The sequence below is a fragment of the Schistocerca piceifrons genome, chromosome 3 (genome assembly GCF_021461385.2).
Source record: "Schistocerca piceifrons isolate TAMUIC-IGC-003096 chromosome 3, iqSchPice1.1, whole genome shotgun sequence".
Lineage (NCBI taxonomy): Eukaryota > Metazoa > Arthropoda > Insecta > Orthoptera > Acrididae > Schistocerca > Schistocerca piceifrons.
The window spans coordinates 191,586,526-191,604,625 of record NC_060140.1 but is presented as its reverse complement, the minus strand read 5'-3'; the positions used below and the strand labels follow the sequence as shown (position 1 = coordinate 191,604,625).

The following is an 18,100-nucleotide window of genomic DNA, read 5'->3' as shown; positions in this document are numbered from 1 at the left end:
GTTTAACACTGGCACATCTGGATTCTGTTGCCTTAGAACTGGCTTAAGGCTGCCGAAGAATTTTGAGTTTTTAAAATAAGTTATAGCATTAAGAACATTATCTCCATTTCTGTATCGTGAATGAATATTTCCATTACTTTCATTATATGCATTATTATGCTTTTCTGATTTTATGCAAAATTTCAAAGTTGTTTTTGACTTTCAAAGAGTGGCCTGTGTTTATAATGTGATTTGCTACATTCCCTAGTTGCAGCAATACATATGCTCTTTACATAGAGATCTGAAATTTCTGCCTGCTTGATCTATATAATATTTGTTGCAATGGCTGCAGATAATTTTGTAAATGCCAGATGCATCTGGATCTGTATACAATAGTTTTATATTATGAATAAGCATCTTGTTTAGGTTGTTGGTGGTGCCGAAACTTATGTTTACATAATTAACAATTCTAGCTATTTAAAATTGGGCTGAGTGAGGCAGTAAACTGGCAAAACACTAGATTCATGTTCAGGAGGACAGTGGTTCAAATCCCCATCTGGCCACCCATATTTAGATTGTCTGTGATTTTCCTTAATCATTTAGAGTGAATGACTGGATTATTTGTCTGAAACAATGTGCCAAATTTTCTTTCCCAGTCTAAGGGTGTGCTCTGTCGCTGATGGCTTCGATAGTGACAGGACAGTTAAATCATAATATTTCTTCATTGTGTTCTTTGGAATGCAAATGATCAGCAAACTTTTTAAATTTTTAGTTTTGACTCTTTATGATGTGCTTAAATGAATGTTTAAGATTTTCAGTTATAGTTTGATCATACTGAAAGGCAACACTCCTCACCAACTGAAGTGACAGGTTGCGACATATGTAATGGAAAATGACAAACAATGTAGGAATGTTGCACTCCTATGTCATACAAAAAATGGAGATAAGTTAAACAGAAATGTTAAACTGCTAACTGAATGCATTTGAAATAAAGCAATCAAAGTAATTTAATGTAAAAACTATTGTTTTCCCTTAATATTCATACATTAAAGAAATCACTTCCAAAAGAACTCCCATGATGTATATACTACAGAAGTGCAAACTACTTTTTTTATACACAAAATTTTCATTTATTCCTTTGTTTCTGGACTCTGATACAAATTTGTTCCACCTCTACAAATATAAAATCATGATTCCTTTAGTTTAAAGAAGGCAAACCTTTTAGTAATTCTGATACTGGAACTATGTTCACATGCCCAATGTACTTGACTGTGTTATTTGCAATTAAAATGGTATATTAGTATGGAAATCTTTCTCGAACATTTGCCAAACTTGCATGTGCTCATGAAAATGGTAAATGACGATAAATTACTTTTTAATTGCAGTAAGAGCAAGAGAGAACCTCCAAGAACAAGTTCATTTAGGAGATGAGACAGTTCTGTGTTACTGCAACCTTGTGGACCAAGTAGATAACTCCAGTCAGTCTCTTGGCAAGGATGGAAAGTTTCAGCTTTTTATATGTCTGTGTGCAAGGTGAGTAAAACAAAAAAATCTTATTTATGCCTGGTATTGCAATCTCATATAGGCACTCCCATCATTAAAGCAGTTGCTGTACTAATTGATGCAACATGATAAACAAAATGCATCATGCACAGTAAAAACATTGCTACAGCATAAAATAATAAAGGGTAAGGATATTTCACTGTTGAATACACACGCTACTGGAAAAAAATCAGAAAAGCAATGAATGATGCCTGTTTTTGAGACATTTTGTGATCTTTAACAGCTTTCAGTATCTGTCTTTTGCAGCCTGTTCTTTGTTATTCTAAAAATACATTACATTTGGGGAAATAGTATCACCCCAAAAAATAATATGGAGGAATCCAGATTGAAAGTACTAGCAGTAAGTGATTAAGAAAGTGGGGAGATGGCTTACGTATGTACTTTGTATGACCCAAAGGACAGTGTTGATTGTAAATTATACTTTATGTATATGAATTCATATAGTAACAAACTGTTGTGTTTGTGTGTAGAAATTTACATTGTATGTATAATAATTTTGGTGCTAATAAAGAGCAATATGAGACCAAAATTATCTTTCTGTGTGGAATGGGATATATTTCCTTACTGTGGTAAGTAAAAAGTTTTATTCAGCTCAGATAACCAGTTTGTCCTTGATGGGTTCTTCCTCTGAATAATGACATTACTCTATTAGTGGACTTCACTTTATCTGCAATGGGTTGTTTGCTTTTAATTGATTATAATTCTTCATTCCCTTACATCAGGGAGTCTGGGCAAGTTACCTGATGTGTTGAAGTAACTGTTTCTTGTTAGGTATGATCAAGAAGTGCCCTCTGAAGTGATCCACTTTGTCAGCTTCAAATCATGTAGTGAATAAAAGCTGCCAGGAAATTGCTCAAGCCAATGAATGTTGATCACCTCAATGGAATTCTCTTTGAGTTTTTGGAAATAAAAACTACAAAAGATACTATGGCTTCCTTGAAGACTTGAACTGATGAAAAACAATCAGTATATATTAAAATTGTGCTTTTAACATTACCTAATGATTTTGTTTATTTTTAATTTTTAATTTATTTATAAGAAAACATCTAGCCACTGAGAGATTGCAAAACCATTTCCATCCTGACATACAGGTTAAATTTACCTTTAAATATTACCTGACTTGTGTAAATATTTGCTTATCCATATTCTGTATAATTGCTGGTGTTACAGGGAACACCTTCTAAGCCGCATGCTGCAGCCACTGTCATTAACACGCACTACACTGGATATGTATGAAGAGCAGTCTTTCCTACGGAACCCACAGTACAGGACCTTCCTCACTCAGATTCTTCATTCACTTGATGAATTTGATATTGTGCTGGAAAATTCGATCACAAAGGATATTGGACAATGAAGGGCCTTTGAAGTGTAAATGTCTGCCTACTGCTAGTCCATATAATGTGGATCTCATCTCAGACAGTTCCTTCTCACTATGCAGAGAGGCCCCTTAATTCTTCTTATATGAGGAAATGACTGTGAAGTAGTTTTGAAGTCATTGTGTACCTGATATGTATATGTTTATGGCCTGTCATATTTTACATGCAGCTGGCAGTTATGCCTGATGTGGACAGGTCTGAAACATAGAAATTACTGTGAAAATTAAATTTATGTATATGTTGTAACTGAGTAAACAAGAATTGATGTTTATATTCTAGTTACCAATGTGAAATTTTTTTATTATACTCTGTTGTTAGTTCCTACTACATGACAACAATGATTACTTTTGTGAATATTATTACTCTTTCAGTGAGTAGATGATGTCTTTCACAATAGTAGTTTCGTTTGCATTACTCAAAAAATGTGCATTCATGCTGATACTCATTAAACAAAAATGACCAACTATTTGGCAAATAATAATGTCAAAATGAACTATTTCTGGGTGCTTTTGCTTTTAAATTGCCAGCTAATATTAGCACTTGATTTGGTAGATTTGAAAGTCAAGTAAGAATCTCTTTAAGAAGTTTTAAGTTGTTGGTTGATTTCAGGTTGCTGCCCCTGGCAATCTCTTATAAGAGATGAGGACAGTGGACAACCACTGAAATTTTCAAGTTCTCCAGGTTCCTTAATAGACAACTCTAATACATTACCATGGGAAGTGTTACTCGAATACAGAGATAAAACTATGAGTCTGGGGGTCTGTCTGATTCTCCCCCTCCTCATAGAATGAGTGCTTTCTCTATGTATCCTGGCTTCTTTCAGTAATTATCTTTATATTTTAAAATTCCCAGTGTCAGGCTGCTGTGGCTCTCTGTGTGTCTATGGTATGTGTCTACATTTGTTTTTTGTGATAAGAGCCTTTTTGAAATGACACTGATGTGTATGGCATCCTACAGAATTAAATTACTTGTAGCAGTATAACTCTACTTACATATGACCACTAGTAGGTTTTTTTAAAGTTAGTGAGGTAAAAACTGATATCATGAGCACTGAAAAAAATTCAAAATTCTGATATGCCCTCATACTGTTTGCCCAAGATGCAACAAAGAATCTGAGTTACTATTGACAGTACAGCTTTTTCTGAAAGTGGGACCACTGAGTTAAATTAAAGAGTAGTGATACATTTGTATAGTCAAATGGACTGAACAAAATTATTTTGATACGCAGGGAATATTCTAACATCAACAAAAAATTTGCGTATTTCTCTTGATATTATGATTGCATTGTGAAATGTGGTGCATGATGTGTTCTCAAAGCTAATTTGGTTCTTTAGTGTGCTATTCACTTATACACTCCTAATTTCAGAATGCCACAAAAAAAGCTTTCTTTGAAAACATTGAATCAGGGTCCGTACATAGAATAAAATGCTTCATTGTAAATTTCAGACAGCCAACATATGACATGGAAGATTGTTAATTAGTTTGATATTTTTATATTGATGAACTGACAGTTGATACGCACAACAAATTGTAATTGATGTATTTTTTATTTCTTTGTAATAATCCACAACAGAAATTGAGTGTCTCGTATCCCAATAAACATTTGAAGCCTTTTTGTTGTAACTAATTAAATAAGTTTACTGTGAATGTGTGGTTAATTTCTGTAAACTAAAATGTAAGCTTGTTGACTTGTGGCACTTCCTACTCTCATGTAAGAAATGAATGTGAAGTGGAACCGACCTCTATATGAGACTATTCAGATAAATGATTAATAATGTTTGGGTCTTTGATTACTCTTTTTGTGGCTCAGTGTAGTGATCCAGACAGAAATGCATGCATATGTCATATTAATATGAAAAACTGAAATGAATTTGCACAGTCTACCCAAATCTTAAAATGGGGAAGTTGAGACATATGTGATTCACCCTTCTCTCCTCGAACAATTCATGAGTAAAGTTATGAAGACAAATACCTGTTTTGTAGATGCCTTTGTTTATTTCGCACATCTTTCCTCCCTATTAATACAAAACAATGATTTCTTTTTTGTTTCTGAATGCCTTTGTTATTTTTAATGGATAAGGATCTTATGTAACTGAACCCATGAATATGGAATTGTACAGAACTCTGCACTGGGATACAACTGCTGTTTGCTAATCAGGCAATAAACATGACAGTGGTTTGTACAGGTTAAATATTAGTGCCTGGAGCATCAGCTCCTATGTTGTGTAACATGCTCTTTCTCCTGTGCTGATGGTATCAGTGTATTTCACATTGGTGCCCATTTTGTACTTTCTAACAGACACAATGTAGCTGAAATGACGAACTTATAATCAGTGTCATCATCATAATTGGCTTGTTTTTCTGTGTTTCGCTGAAATAGTGACTGATGTGATTCCCTTAAATCCACACCTTCCTCTCAATTCAGCTATGACTCACACTTTTTTTTTTCAGCGTATATTATTGTTAGTAACTACCCTTGGCTTGACTTTATGTATAGGCTTATGAGATAGTGTTGGGTCTTTTCACTCTTCAATGTCAGATATGCCTTATAATTTTCGAGTAGATTTCAGCACTGCTCTCTTTTTTTTCTGTTCTGTTGCTGTGTGTCTGTCATCATACAAGAAGCAAAGATCGAAAGTAAAATCTTTATGCATCCATGCAAAGAAGTATTTGTATTTTAGAAAAGCATTTTAGTACAGATATAACTTTGGGATGTCATTTAGATATTAGGTGCCTGCGTCAGATAAGACCTGATTGGTGTAACCTGAGATCTTTTCCCAGTATGCCATACACATCACTATATAAATTCTTAATAATATACCAAAATTTTTTATTTCAGCTGTTATGATTTTCTGGTCACGTAGCAATTGTGTACAAGTTTTCAGATCTGTATTTTGGATAAAGTTTGCGATATTAAAAGTACTTTTTGTATTTAATATATTCACTGGATTCCTGTATTTGATGAAATTCATATACATGACTGTTCTAGAAGCCATCAATTTATATATCCCTAGCAAATACTCGGGACTATGTACAAACCTTGAAAATAATTTTCAAGTCTGTGATAAAATGTATTATAAGGTTGATTCACCTTTACTGAGAACTGCATGTTCACTCCACAATCATCAAATCATTGTTTGATAATATCCATTTTACCCTTCTGTACATGCCATGTCTGTGCTTTACTTGACGTATTTCTTATGGAAATAAGTATGTTTTTATGACAGCTTTACAGTGAATGTGTTTAGTAAAAGATTTTCTATTTATGAGAATTACATTTATCAAAATAGAACTGTGTCCTCTATTAAATACTCTAGCTCAGTAAATTCTACTTGCATTTACAATGCTGAGTTAAAGCCATACATTAAGATACAGATAGCTTTAAAAATTATTGTTATGTAACAGAAAGGAACAGTGTATCATCCATATCATTCTTCTATTTGATTCTTAAATGTACACTTTTAAAATGTAAAATTTGGATGGCATCATTTCTCCCATTAGTATTCTTTGTGAATGTTGTACATGTACAGTGTCTAATAAATTTTATGTCATTTCACAACAAATTTTACTTGTGATTGTTAATATTTATTAATCTGTGATTTATGAGAATGATCTGATAAAGACCATAGTCTGAAATGAGCATGCCACGTTTTGCACATCTCTTTGGAAACTGTTTCAGGACTGGCATGATGTCATTGGGTTATCCATGGAGGAACACGTATTTCTATTTGTCAAGCTTGTATTTGGAAAGAAAAAACGATTTTAAATTTACTCTTTCATTATTACTTCTCAGACCATTTTCATGGTGTGATTTTGAGTATGTAATGGTGTATACATCCTGAGACAGCTGGGAAATTGAGGAAAAACCCAGGAATTTTTTCATCTGAGAAATATCCAGGATTTTCTTTTTTCTTTTTTTTTTTTTTTTTTTTTTTTTATTTTTAAAAAGGATTGCAGGAATATTTCATTATTTTAGTTTTCAGTTACATTTCTGTAATTTTGACTGGTAAGAACCAATACTTAGAATTTAACTTTTAACAGCTACTGCTTAATAATACTGCAGCAATAGAACGTAATAGAGAGAATAACAGCAAAATAAAACTATAGTTGCACAGAAAATGTGCTATTTCGAACAACAAAATGCAGTGCACATACGAAAGTCTGCTAACAGCAAAATGTGTCAAAGGCTTTAGGATGAAGACTATGCAGTACTTCATAACAACAAACTGTTTTTGATGAGCATGATGTCACAACTGTTTACATTTCTAACGGGTCACTGAAAAATATTGTGAATTGTGGTTTTAGAAGGGTTACTTTCAATGCAAATTTTCTTTTACACGAGATGAATTACGTTTACTTGTGAAACTGTGCAATGAATTTCTTAAATCGAGAAGCATCTGACTCTTTCAAAAGTTAACATTTTGAGGACCACCCACTTGGAGAAAAATTTAGGGCCCAAAAGACCAGCCATTTCTGCCATCATTTAAAATTTTACTGGCACACACTAAAAAGGACCAATCTTCAAGGTTAATTTTTCATATTTATTTTAGTGCTGTCAAGATTAAAAATTATACAATAGTGATGGCAATAAGTATAATTTAAAAAAAAGTGCAAGTTGAGTTCTTGAGCATTTTCGGGTGTAATTGGCTTTTCTATGAAACAGTTGAAGTGTTGCTGTATTCAGCCAGGTAACCCACGAAATGTTCAGTGCACAGTTGTGAAATTTACAATCGTGCTTGTCAGAAATATTCAGCTACTGCAATTTAAGCTGTGCTCAAAGGCCACACGTGCAGTTGAGTTATGTATGAGCAGTACCTTCTCCGGGACGAAGACTATGCAATACTTCAAAACAACAAACTGCTTCTAATGAGCGTGAAGTCACAATTGTAAGTTTGAGCAGTTGCCAGCAGGTGCATGCACAGCTGAGTCATGTACGAGCAGTATCTTCTCCCGCTTCAGACTACTTGAAGCGTAGCTGTTAGCTAGATCACCAGTAGCAGCAAGCAGCCAGATGCTACCCAGAAAATTTTTCTGGCGTGCCGAAGCTGGCAGATTCGTGCATGCATAGAGCAGTCTGCGTTGGAGTGGGGAGGGAGGAAGTCTCCTGTGACCCATTGTAATATTTAGTGATTTTGCTCTTTCCTCCTCATTTCAAACTCTCACAAAACAGATTTCCATTGTTGGGAGCTATCAAGTGAATTAAAATAAATTCACATAATTATGGAACGATAAAGTATGCTACTATTTTAAGTTTTCTGATTTTACTCTAGTTCCTTGTTTTTGGAAGTCAGCATTAATCACCTTGCAGAACAATGAAGTTATTTTTGCCAGTTTGCTAAAGAAATTTGACTTTTATTAATCTTTTCCACTGAGGCAGTCAATTTATTTGAAATGAAGTGTTTCATTCCACACTGTTTGCTAGTTTCAACTGTTCACTGAACTTCAAGAGCATGTTTTCATCTTCTGGCATGTGTGGCATTATGCCGTAATAAATACGGAACTGGCACTCAAGAAAATTTACATCCTGAGAACCACACTGAAAAGCTTAATATCAGCTTGGGGGCTACTTCATTGTGAATTTGGGTATACAAATGAGCACTTTAAGCCAAATTATGCATTTTAGTGTGGTTTATGAAATTACAATGCTCTTGCAGTAGTCTCTGATATCTTGTTTATTTTATGGCTTAATGTAAGATCTCTTAATGCTTTTATTCTTAAACCTAGAACGGTCAGCTGAAAAATAGTTTCAAGTACATTCGGGCTGGGTCTGTGGGACCCAATAAATAAAACACTTATATTAAGTGACAGGCAGTATATTTACTTCAAATGGCAAATTTTTATTTTGTTCAGGTAGTACTAAATGCTATAGTGACATTATTTTAACTTTTTGAATGATATAATTGTAAAAAAATGCTGAAAACATACTTCATTGCAGTGCCAAATGTAAGTAAACTGGAAATACAAGTAAATTAGCTTGAAATACAAACATAAATGTGAATAAGTTGTAGAATTAAGAAGCAAAAATGTGGAATTTTTGTTATATAAATAGAAATTATGACTATAATGAATAATTTGAGAGATACTATCCTCTAAAATCATCATTTTTATAAACAGTTACCACAAACCATTTCAGCATGCGCCAGGCATAGCCACACCTTACAAAGTATTTAGTTTTGCTGTCTTTGCATCTTGTGCATCTTCCCCTTTTTCCTGGTTGTGGATCTTCAGCTATTCTTTGTTCCTGGGTGCCAGAGAGGGGTCAGAAGCAAGCCTGCGAATTTCACGCAGGAGATGGATTGCACGCATTGTCAGATATGGTGTTATGAGGCATTTTCCTAGGGTTCTGAGGTATTCTCTTCTAACTGGAACGTTTCTGTTTGCTCTAAGTTCAACAATTAAAAAAAAGAGACTGAGAGGCCACCGTGTTGGTCCTCTAGCAACAGTGTATTAACCAGATGCAGCATCAATGGCATCTATACCACCTGTTGTTTTGTTGCAGTACGTTATTGTACTTGGTTTTTTCTTTCTGCTGCTGTCACTGTCAATTTTATCATAGTAGCTGTGTATTTATGCTTCTCTTGGTAGTTCCAATATAGACTTTACGACACGTACATGGAATTTTGTATACACCATATGTCGACAGAGGAGGGCATTTATCCTTCACAGCTAAAAGAGCACTAAAGTGTTTGCTGAACAGGAAAAAAAGAGAAATCAGCTGTAGCAGAGCATGCTCTTTTAGAAAACCACAAAGTGAAGTTTTCTGAAACAGAAATTTTATCTACAACATCAAATTATTATCCAAGGCTAAGTAGAGAAGCCATTGAAATTTATAAGCATCAGGATAATTTTAATAGAAAACAGGAGGCAGTGAAACTTAGCAACATATGGACAGTAGCTCTGCAGAATCGCTAGACAATTTTATCTTTGACAAGACGACAATCAATAGTTAAGTTTTACCTTTGACAAGGATTATCCTTGTTCATCACGTGTTACTTTGACCATGCCCCCTTTCCTACAGTATATATGTCACACTTGGATGTCCGACCAGTCAATCGACAAGACTCAGCAGAGGAGCGCCTTTGAAGATGTCCAGCACATTCCTGGACGAAACATCAGGAACAGAAGAGTTTCTTGGACCACAACCTCACATCCCGAAAAGTTTACCAGCAGCTGAGTCATCTGGTCATGATAGCCTTCATTCTACTGTTTCTTTTTCCCACTGGGGATTATATTTTGTAGCATATTATACATTTTTGGGCACTATCACCACAGATTCAGAATTCGACTTTGACATCATGTCTAAATAAGTGCAGCACTCCAGTACTTTGCACAAGCTTACAGTGTCACAAACTGCCCAGTCCCTTGCACACACTTTGCCCATATGCTCCTTTGTTCAAATGGCAAAACTTTCAATACATCAAATGAGCAGCGTTTGTTTTTCATGGTTCTGCTGGCCCTCGTGTCCCAACAATACTGTAATTGTACAGCAGTAATAATTGTCAACGCGATGTTTTGTCGTGTTCGAATTGATAGGTGTGTGTTAGTAGTAGGGCAAGGCTGGCACGAGCATTGATTGTTAGTTCGGGTTATATACATTCTGAGGTAAGCATACATTCAGGAGCAAACCTTTTGTTCTCTTTTGATTGACAGGTCCTTAGTCTACTGTTCTGTATTATGAACCCCTGCGGATAATCCGCCCTTCCAAGAAAGCCCCCACCCCTCCTCTCCTCCTCCCCCACCCCTCTGGAAATTCCTCGCTGATACAAGCACACTTTTGATATCAATTTGATTGTCTAATTAATTAACTCAATCAATTAATTAACCCCTCCCTTTCTGTGAAACTCCCAAGTTGTCCTACCCCCACCCTGAAATTGGCGGGAGAAAGAGTCTGTTGATTGGCCATATGGCGGGAAATAGATTGCAGTGTATGGAATATAGTCTAAACAGTTTCTGGTAGACAAGGCAATGTGTGCAATATTGTTTATTTAAACAATTTATGGGATAGAAGGCAGTGTTTGAAATATATTTATTCATTTAGTTAAAGAATTTGTTGGGAAATTGACTGCAGTGTGTGGAATACCATTTTTTTAAACAGTTTGTGGGTGACAAGGCAGCATGGAATATTTAAACAATTGCAGCACTTTTTTGTTCTGATTGCACATGGATATGTTGATGGGCTTAATTTATATTTGCTGCTGGAGTCGGGGATGATAAGGCATGTATTTTTTATTTTTCTCACTTTTCAAAGCACAGTGCTGTCTAAGAATAGAATGGAAAATCGGAGCAGTTACATATATAAGAGTTCATGACGTATTTTGAAACCCACAACAGATCATGGGGAAAAAAACTGTGCTGGATGCATACGAGTATGGTGCTGTACTATACCATCCGACCAGAAAAACAGTGCATTTGCACTAGGTGTTGACAGCTGTACTACATTTACAGGCAATTTTAGAATATTTGGCAAGAAGAGATGTCATGATCACAAGGACAGAAGTGACATAAGATCGATAAAATTACGAAAAATGAGGGAAAATGTGGGGGAAATTGAGGGGGAATGAGGGAGTACTTGCATGTGTTCTGTTTGGTGCTGGAACATTCTTGTGTATGGGAAGAATATGTGACATAGCAAGAGGAATCCGAGAAAAAGTTGACATGAGAGCACTGGAAACCAGGGAAACTGTCATTTCTTGTTGACAACGATAAGACAGTTGGAATAGAATGTTTAATGTGGATGACCACCGCATACAGAGTAATAAATTTATATACGTCCGATCACAGGCCCAGGTGTCACCCCAAAGTTATTAGCAAATGCCTTACGAATTTTTATAAAGTGTCCTGACTTAAAGAGCATTGTATTACCAGCTCAGGCGACTGCAATGTACAACTACAGAATGGCTCGCGTGTTTGGCCCTGTGAAAGACTGTTCGGGTGTTTTAAGCCCTAACAATCAGTATTTGCAACGTGCTTCTCTCTATTCTCCACCAATCACAACCATGTAGTGTCAGCTAACAAATACCTTACAGAACAGTTGCACTATAGTTTTTAACAACATTCTCCTGAACGTCTATTGATGCTTTTCTGGAAAAGAGAACCATCTACCTCTAAATTGACATGGATGTGCATGAAAGGATGATAGAAAGTAGATGGAGTGATCGGTTGAGAGGGGGTTGTAATGAGGTATGATATTATGGTAGACTGATGATGTATTCTAGAGACAGGGAGATGTTGCTGCAGGTCATTTGTCCTGCATTTAACCTTTTTTTTCCATTGTTCCCTCGGGGTGCCACAGTTGTGTGGTATAATTTGTGATCATCTTGTATACAACAGCATCTTCTGTGTGTGACTTAGAGCACTACCTACTTGCAATTGTTAACAGCAAATGTCTGCACACTGCTGTCAGCAGAGGGTATCTAATGCATGTGTGATGAATCATGTGCATTGATGGAAAACCTATTTCAATACCCTCCTCTAGACGAACGATGTATGTGAAGTACAGCATTTCTCTGTCACATCTTGGATATAAATTGAGGCTTCAGTTTCATATAGGTACAAAGCGACTGTTACTATACTTCTCATGTTCATTCTATCGAAAATGCAATCACGTGGATCATCAGGGAGAGGGCAAATCTTAGGATTTTTTAGTAGGTTGGTGTATAAAAAACGTGTGTGAATTCCTAAGAGACCAAACTCACTGCTTAGACTTATTTATGCTAAGAACTACACACACACCCATGCCCAAAGGAGGATTCGAACCTCAGGCTGGAGGAGTCATGCAATCCATGACATGACACCTCACACCACAAAGCCACTCCGTGTGCCAGTTGGTGCATAAGATGTGTGAATATTCTCATAGAAAAATCAAACAGCACATGGGTATGCCAGCAACTGACCATATACATATGGAAAACTATGGAAAAAATACAAAAAGTGACATAGAATCGGTAAAATTCGAGGAAAACCTGATATAATCATGAAAAATTTATGAGAAATACATAAAAATTGAGGGAATATAATGAAATATGTAAAATCATGAAATATGGTAAAATTACGGAAACTGACTGAGAATACATAAAATTAGAGAAAAATACCATGAAATGAATACTGAACAAAATCAATAAAAACTTTGTGTTCTGGAGGAGGCGAACAGACTGATACAAGTCAAGGTGAAGCAGCAACATTATCACGCACATGATCAATACAACCTAATATCGCACCATGACCCCTGTGTACAAGAGGAAAGTTACCAGTGGTGGTGATAAACTGTGATAAGACTGTTACATTTCCTCTGGCTACTGATTGTGGTGCTCATTTACTCCTAAGATATCACTGTTTCTTCATATTGATTTTTGGCTGCCAATGATCATGTTATAGAACTGTTGTCAACACATAACTTCTGAACCATAATTGGGCTTGAACCTCATAAACAGCAGGTATCATACACCTCTGGAAACCTATGTAGTGTTTGTTTTAAAAAGGCTCAAAGTTTCCTTTGGTGTGAAAGGTGGTAGTAGTTATCACTTTAGTGTTTTCACCATATTTTGATGTAGAGAAACTTGCAGGGAGAACTTTGTCATGGGCTGGAAATATATTTCTTACATAGTAATATTAACAGTGTTGCATTCCACAAGACTAATAGGTCGGAAACTGCCTGCTCTAGCATTACAGCTTGTTTACATGCACAACTGAGTAGCCTTTGGAATATGTTTATGTTCCATTATTATCTCACTTTCTGATATCTTCTTGGTATAGATGCCAAATACCATAACAATACTTCAAAATTGGTAGCACAGTTGATTTACATTAAATGTTTTAAACTACATCTGTCTAGAGCTCTACCTTGCATAAAGCACACGTTTCTTCTTAACTGTCTGTTATATCATCACAACACACCCCTATAGATACAATACACCGATAAGGGGTGCTAACCTCCTTGAAATGCACACATCTGGAGAGATCATGTGCACAGGGATGGGGGCCATGAATAAAATTGGTGTGGAGACAGTATCCTCCTACTTTTGATACGCTGCAAATTAAATTGGTGACAGTGTTGTTGGGAGGATTGGTAAAGACAATGCAGGGAGAGCTTTCAATCTCCAACTTTACCCTAAGAATGCGAGAATGTTCTGTGACTCCCATCCAAATAAGAATCATAATTTACGCACTATGATCGAAGTGCTAGAAATATGTAGATAACCTAACTGTATTGGTATACTTCGGTGTATATGTTTGAGAATCAACCATGAATGGACATAATGCAGAGTCATCTATCTACATTCGCAATCTAGTATATGGTACTTGAAAGCAGGGGAGGGATGGTTTAGCGATGAGACAGAAATTGGAAAGCATGCTGTCATGTCACTAGTTGGCGTTGAAATTATGGAAGAACTAGTAAAATTGATCGCAATACAACAAGTACAGCAACAGTGTCTCTTCCATCCCATCCATCCTCTGGTACGCTGTTGATTAGCACATAATAACTGACTGACACTACATGTACGGGATGGAGAGATTCTTGGTGGGAGCAGCACCTTCTGGGGATAACTTGCACAAAATAGTGATTGTGTACATGACTGCAATATAAGGAATCAATCGAAACAGAACACCTAGACATCTGCTACTACGTCACTGTGGAAGATGAGTTTGAATGTACAAGTCATCGATCACCTTCAAGCATCTGTTTGGAAATGCCCCATAATTCCACACTCTCTTCCAGTTTCCACATGTCGCGATGTCTTCCACAATTTTGTCAATAAGAAACACTGTCTCTGTCTTTTATTTCAATCATCTTGTGTGTTGCGGGAGCAGCATAATTTACACCTTGTGATGCCCAGCTTTCAGTGAGAGCCAATGGATTGAGACATGTTGATATCGTTTGGTGCCTGACACAGACCTCGAAGTCATGGTGGAAAAAACAAAATAATGGTGGTGTACATAGCTGTACTCGTACATTGCCTGGATGTGTTACAGTAGAAAACAAATTGCGTCAAGCTGCTTATGAAAGAACAGCACGTGGATCCTCTCTTGCGATTGATAGTCTGTTGGATATGGTCCTCCTACAGTTCAGGTGAGTGGTAGTGACTTTGATCACAAGCCACCTGATCCAATGGACCAATACCTGTGTATTTAATAGGATCGCAACATGTGCTCGATGCCAGCATGCAGACAGTATTTCTTTTTGGTATATCAGAAGACAGGGATGGAGTAATATCTTATCGAGTTCTCTACTGGGTGGCATTAACAGAGTTGAGTGGTACAAAGTAATGAGGAGGGAGAGAATGTTTGGGTGACAGACACAAATGCACCCTGAGAGATGTGGATATCCTTTGGATTGCAGTACCTGTAGGTAGTGTGGAGATGCACAACAATGCAGTAGCAAAATCCTTGTACTTCTTCCAGTTCCTGTATGATGTGGAGTCTTCCTAATTTTATAGCTGCTCATACTGTCTTTTCTACTACCTCTTGTTGCCTTACACACTGTACACAGTTGTCGGAGCTACAACAACGTGTTCCCATTTCCACCAAGTGGTCAATACACAGTCCTGTTGCATTAACTCAGCTCACCCTGTCTCACCACATGATGCAGGACGTCCTAGATATAGTACTGTCTGACTTTCATTCAGTTCCAATTTAAATTGGAATGATCATAAGGACAAAGCTGCAGGGAGGGCACATCAGAGACTGAGGAACAGTTACAAGATACAGAGAGATTTAAAAAACGACGCTGGTGTTTTTCCGTATGGGATCCTTAGCAGATAGGTTCCAGAAAGATAACTTATTTCAAGATATGAGAGTGGCACAAATATGATTCACCAGTGGCTGTAATCATTAGAAGTTATCTCAATAGGATCCAGCGCAAGTATGTGTGGTTGAATGGATAGACTTAATTTCAAATTGCAGACAGCATTTCTACTAGAGAGCATAACATTAACAGTGACTCTTGTGTGTGCCTGTAGAACCAAGACCACTTTTTTATACAGGGTGACAGTAACATAGTCGTTGTGATCGTGTTTTTAATAGTGTGGTCCTTACGCAAAATGTATTTTGCCAGCAGTTGAATCCTTCTGCGATCATCTACAAATATCAGTTCTCAATTATGTTTCTTGAAAAGAACATAGTCTTTCCTCCAGGGATTCCCATTTGAGCTACCAGATGTGGGGGCTACCGAAGTGACAGTGTGCTGGGTGAGTGGTGATAGAAGCAGTTGTGTGTGTTGCATGAGAAGATTCAAAATGACGGGTGTTTGTTCTGGATGATTATTCCACCCATGTAACTTGATTGGTTGACTGCTTGGTGAAAGTCTCTCTCTGACCTCTGAGCATTTGGTATAGCAGGTGTGTGGATGCCGGGGATTGGGCCTGCAGCTTCTGGTGTAACGGTATGTGTGTGGGGTCTCTCCTCAGTGGCATTCACGAGATGGTGTGGTGCCCCTGCCAGCAGCGGATGGTGCAACTGCATCTCCTGGCAGTCGGCGCAGTCTTCTTGATCACGGAATTGTGATCAGTTGGATTTTTTGCACCTGGTATGTTTAGTAGAAATGTTGTGGTAGAAGAGGGCGTTTGTGCTCTCAAACATCGATGCATGCAAGACCTTGGACATATTTAGTGCTATTATCTATTTGTATTGGAAATTTCATTACTTGATTTACATAAAGTTTGCGTGTGATACTCAAACATCGGAAATATGTTTTATCTCTAGACCAGCATTTGTAGGACATCAAAAAACTCAGACCTTTTTCTCATCTGTAGGACAGCGCTTCAAATTCTGTTTACGCACTTTTTTTCCTTCGTGATCTATTGCAGGTTTCGAAATATGTCATCTGATTTTCCTTTCAGTGCTTAGACAGCAGCGTGCTTAGAAAAGTGAGGAAAACAAAAAATAAGTGCATTAACATCCCTGACTCCTACGATCTGCTGTGGGTTTCTAAATATGTCATGAACATTTGGATATATAATTGTTCTGATTTTCCTTTCTGTGGTTAGACACTAGTGTGCTTCGAAAGTTGAGGAAAACAAAAAATAAGTGCCTTAACATCCCTGACTGCAGCAGCAAATATAAACTAAGCCCACTCAGCATTTCCATGCACAATCAGAATAAAAAAGTGCCACAATTGTTTAAATAATCCATATTGGCTTGTCACCCACAAATTGTTTAAATAGACAGTGTTCCATATACTGCAGTCAATACCCTGGCAAACTCATTAACTAAATAAATAAACTATACTCCAAACACTGCCTTGTATCCCATAAACTGTTTAAATAAACAATATGCCTTGTCTACCATAAATAGTTTAGACAATATTCCACACACTGCATCCAATTTCCTGCCAAATGGCCAGCCAACTTAGTCTTTTTCTGCCAATTTCCAAATGTTGGAGGGAAGGCTGGGGGGGTTCCTGGAGAGGCTGGGATTAATTAATTTAGCGAGTTGATTAATTAGTCAATCAAATTGATATCAAAAGTGGGTGGGCGTTTCGTGGAAGGATGGATCATCCCCAGAGGGTCATAACCCAAATGGGTTAAGGACCTGTCAATCAAAAGAGGGAAAAAGGTTTGCCCCTGAATGTATGTTTGCCCCTGAATGTACACTACCAGCACTAACAAACTGCGTTCCCACCTACTACTTGTGTTGTCTAGCAGGCTAATAAATAAAAATATGAAACAACATATGACGCATATGCTACCCACAAGGGAAGATCGGAAAAGTTTGGAAGATTAACTCAAAATTTTATGATGATCGGAAAATTTCAGAACATGTACACATTTTTTCATATTTTCCGGAATAATTCCTAAAATCGGCAGATCTTCTGAAAATCTGGAGGACATGGCAACACTGCACAGTAACAGCTGTTTTCTGATGCTCTCTGGCAACTGCTGAAAGAAACTTGTTTCTAACAGGTCACAGGAAAATATTGCTAATGGTAGTTTGAAAAGCATTACTTTCAATGTAAATTTTCTTTTACACAAGATGAATTATCTTACATGTGAGAATGTTGGATGAATTTCTTAAATAAGAGAGTGTTTGACTTTCATCTAAAGCTTAACACTTTGAGGAACAGCCACTTAGAAGAATTTCGAGCCCAGAAGACCAGACATTTATGTCATTATTTAAAATTTTACTGGCACATTTGTGCAATGATCTCAATGTGTAACACATGCAAAGACCAATATCACATGTGAAAA

General features: G+C 36.7%; 1 protein-coding gene across 1 annotated transcript in view; it reads left to right on the top strand.

The window, feature by feature from the left end:
- LOC124787687 (DENN domain-containing protein 5B) overlaps nt 1-6,481 on the top strand; it is a 475,881-nt gene extending 469,400 nt beyond the window's left edge. The window contains exons 21-22 of the mRNA XM_047254514.1: nt 1,365-1,512; nt 2,713-6,481. Of these exons, the coding sequence (XP_047110470.1) occupies nt 1,365-1,512; nt 2,713-2,896 (332 nt within the window). The 3' untranslated portion in view covers nt 2,897-6,481. The remainder of the gene's footprint in view (nt 1-1,364; nt 1,513-2,712) is intronic.
- Nucleotides 6,482-18,100: the final 11,619 nt, after the last annotated feature.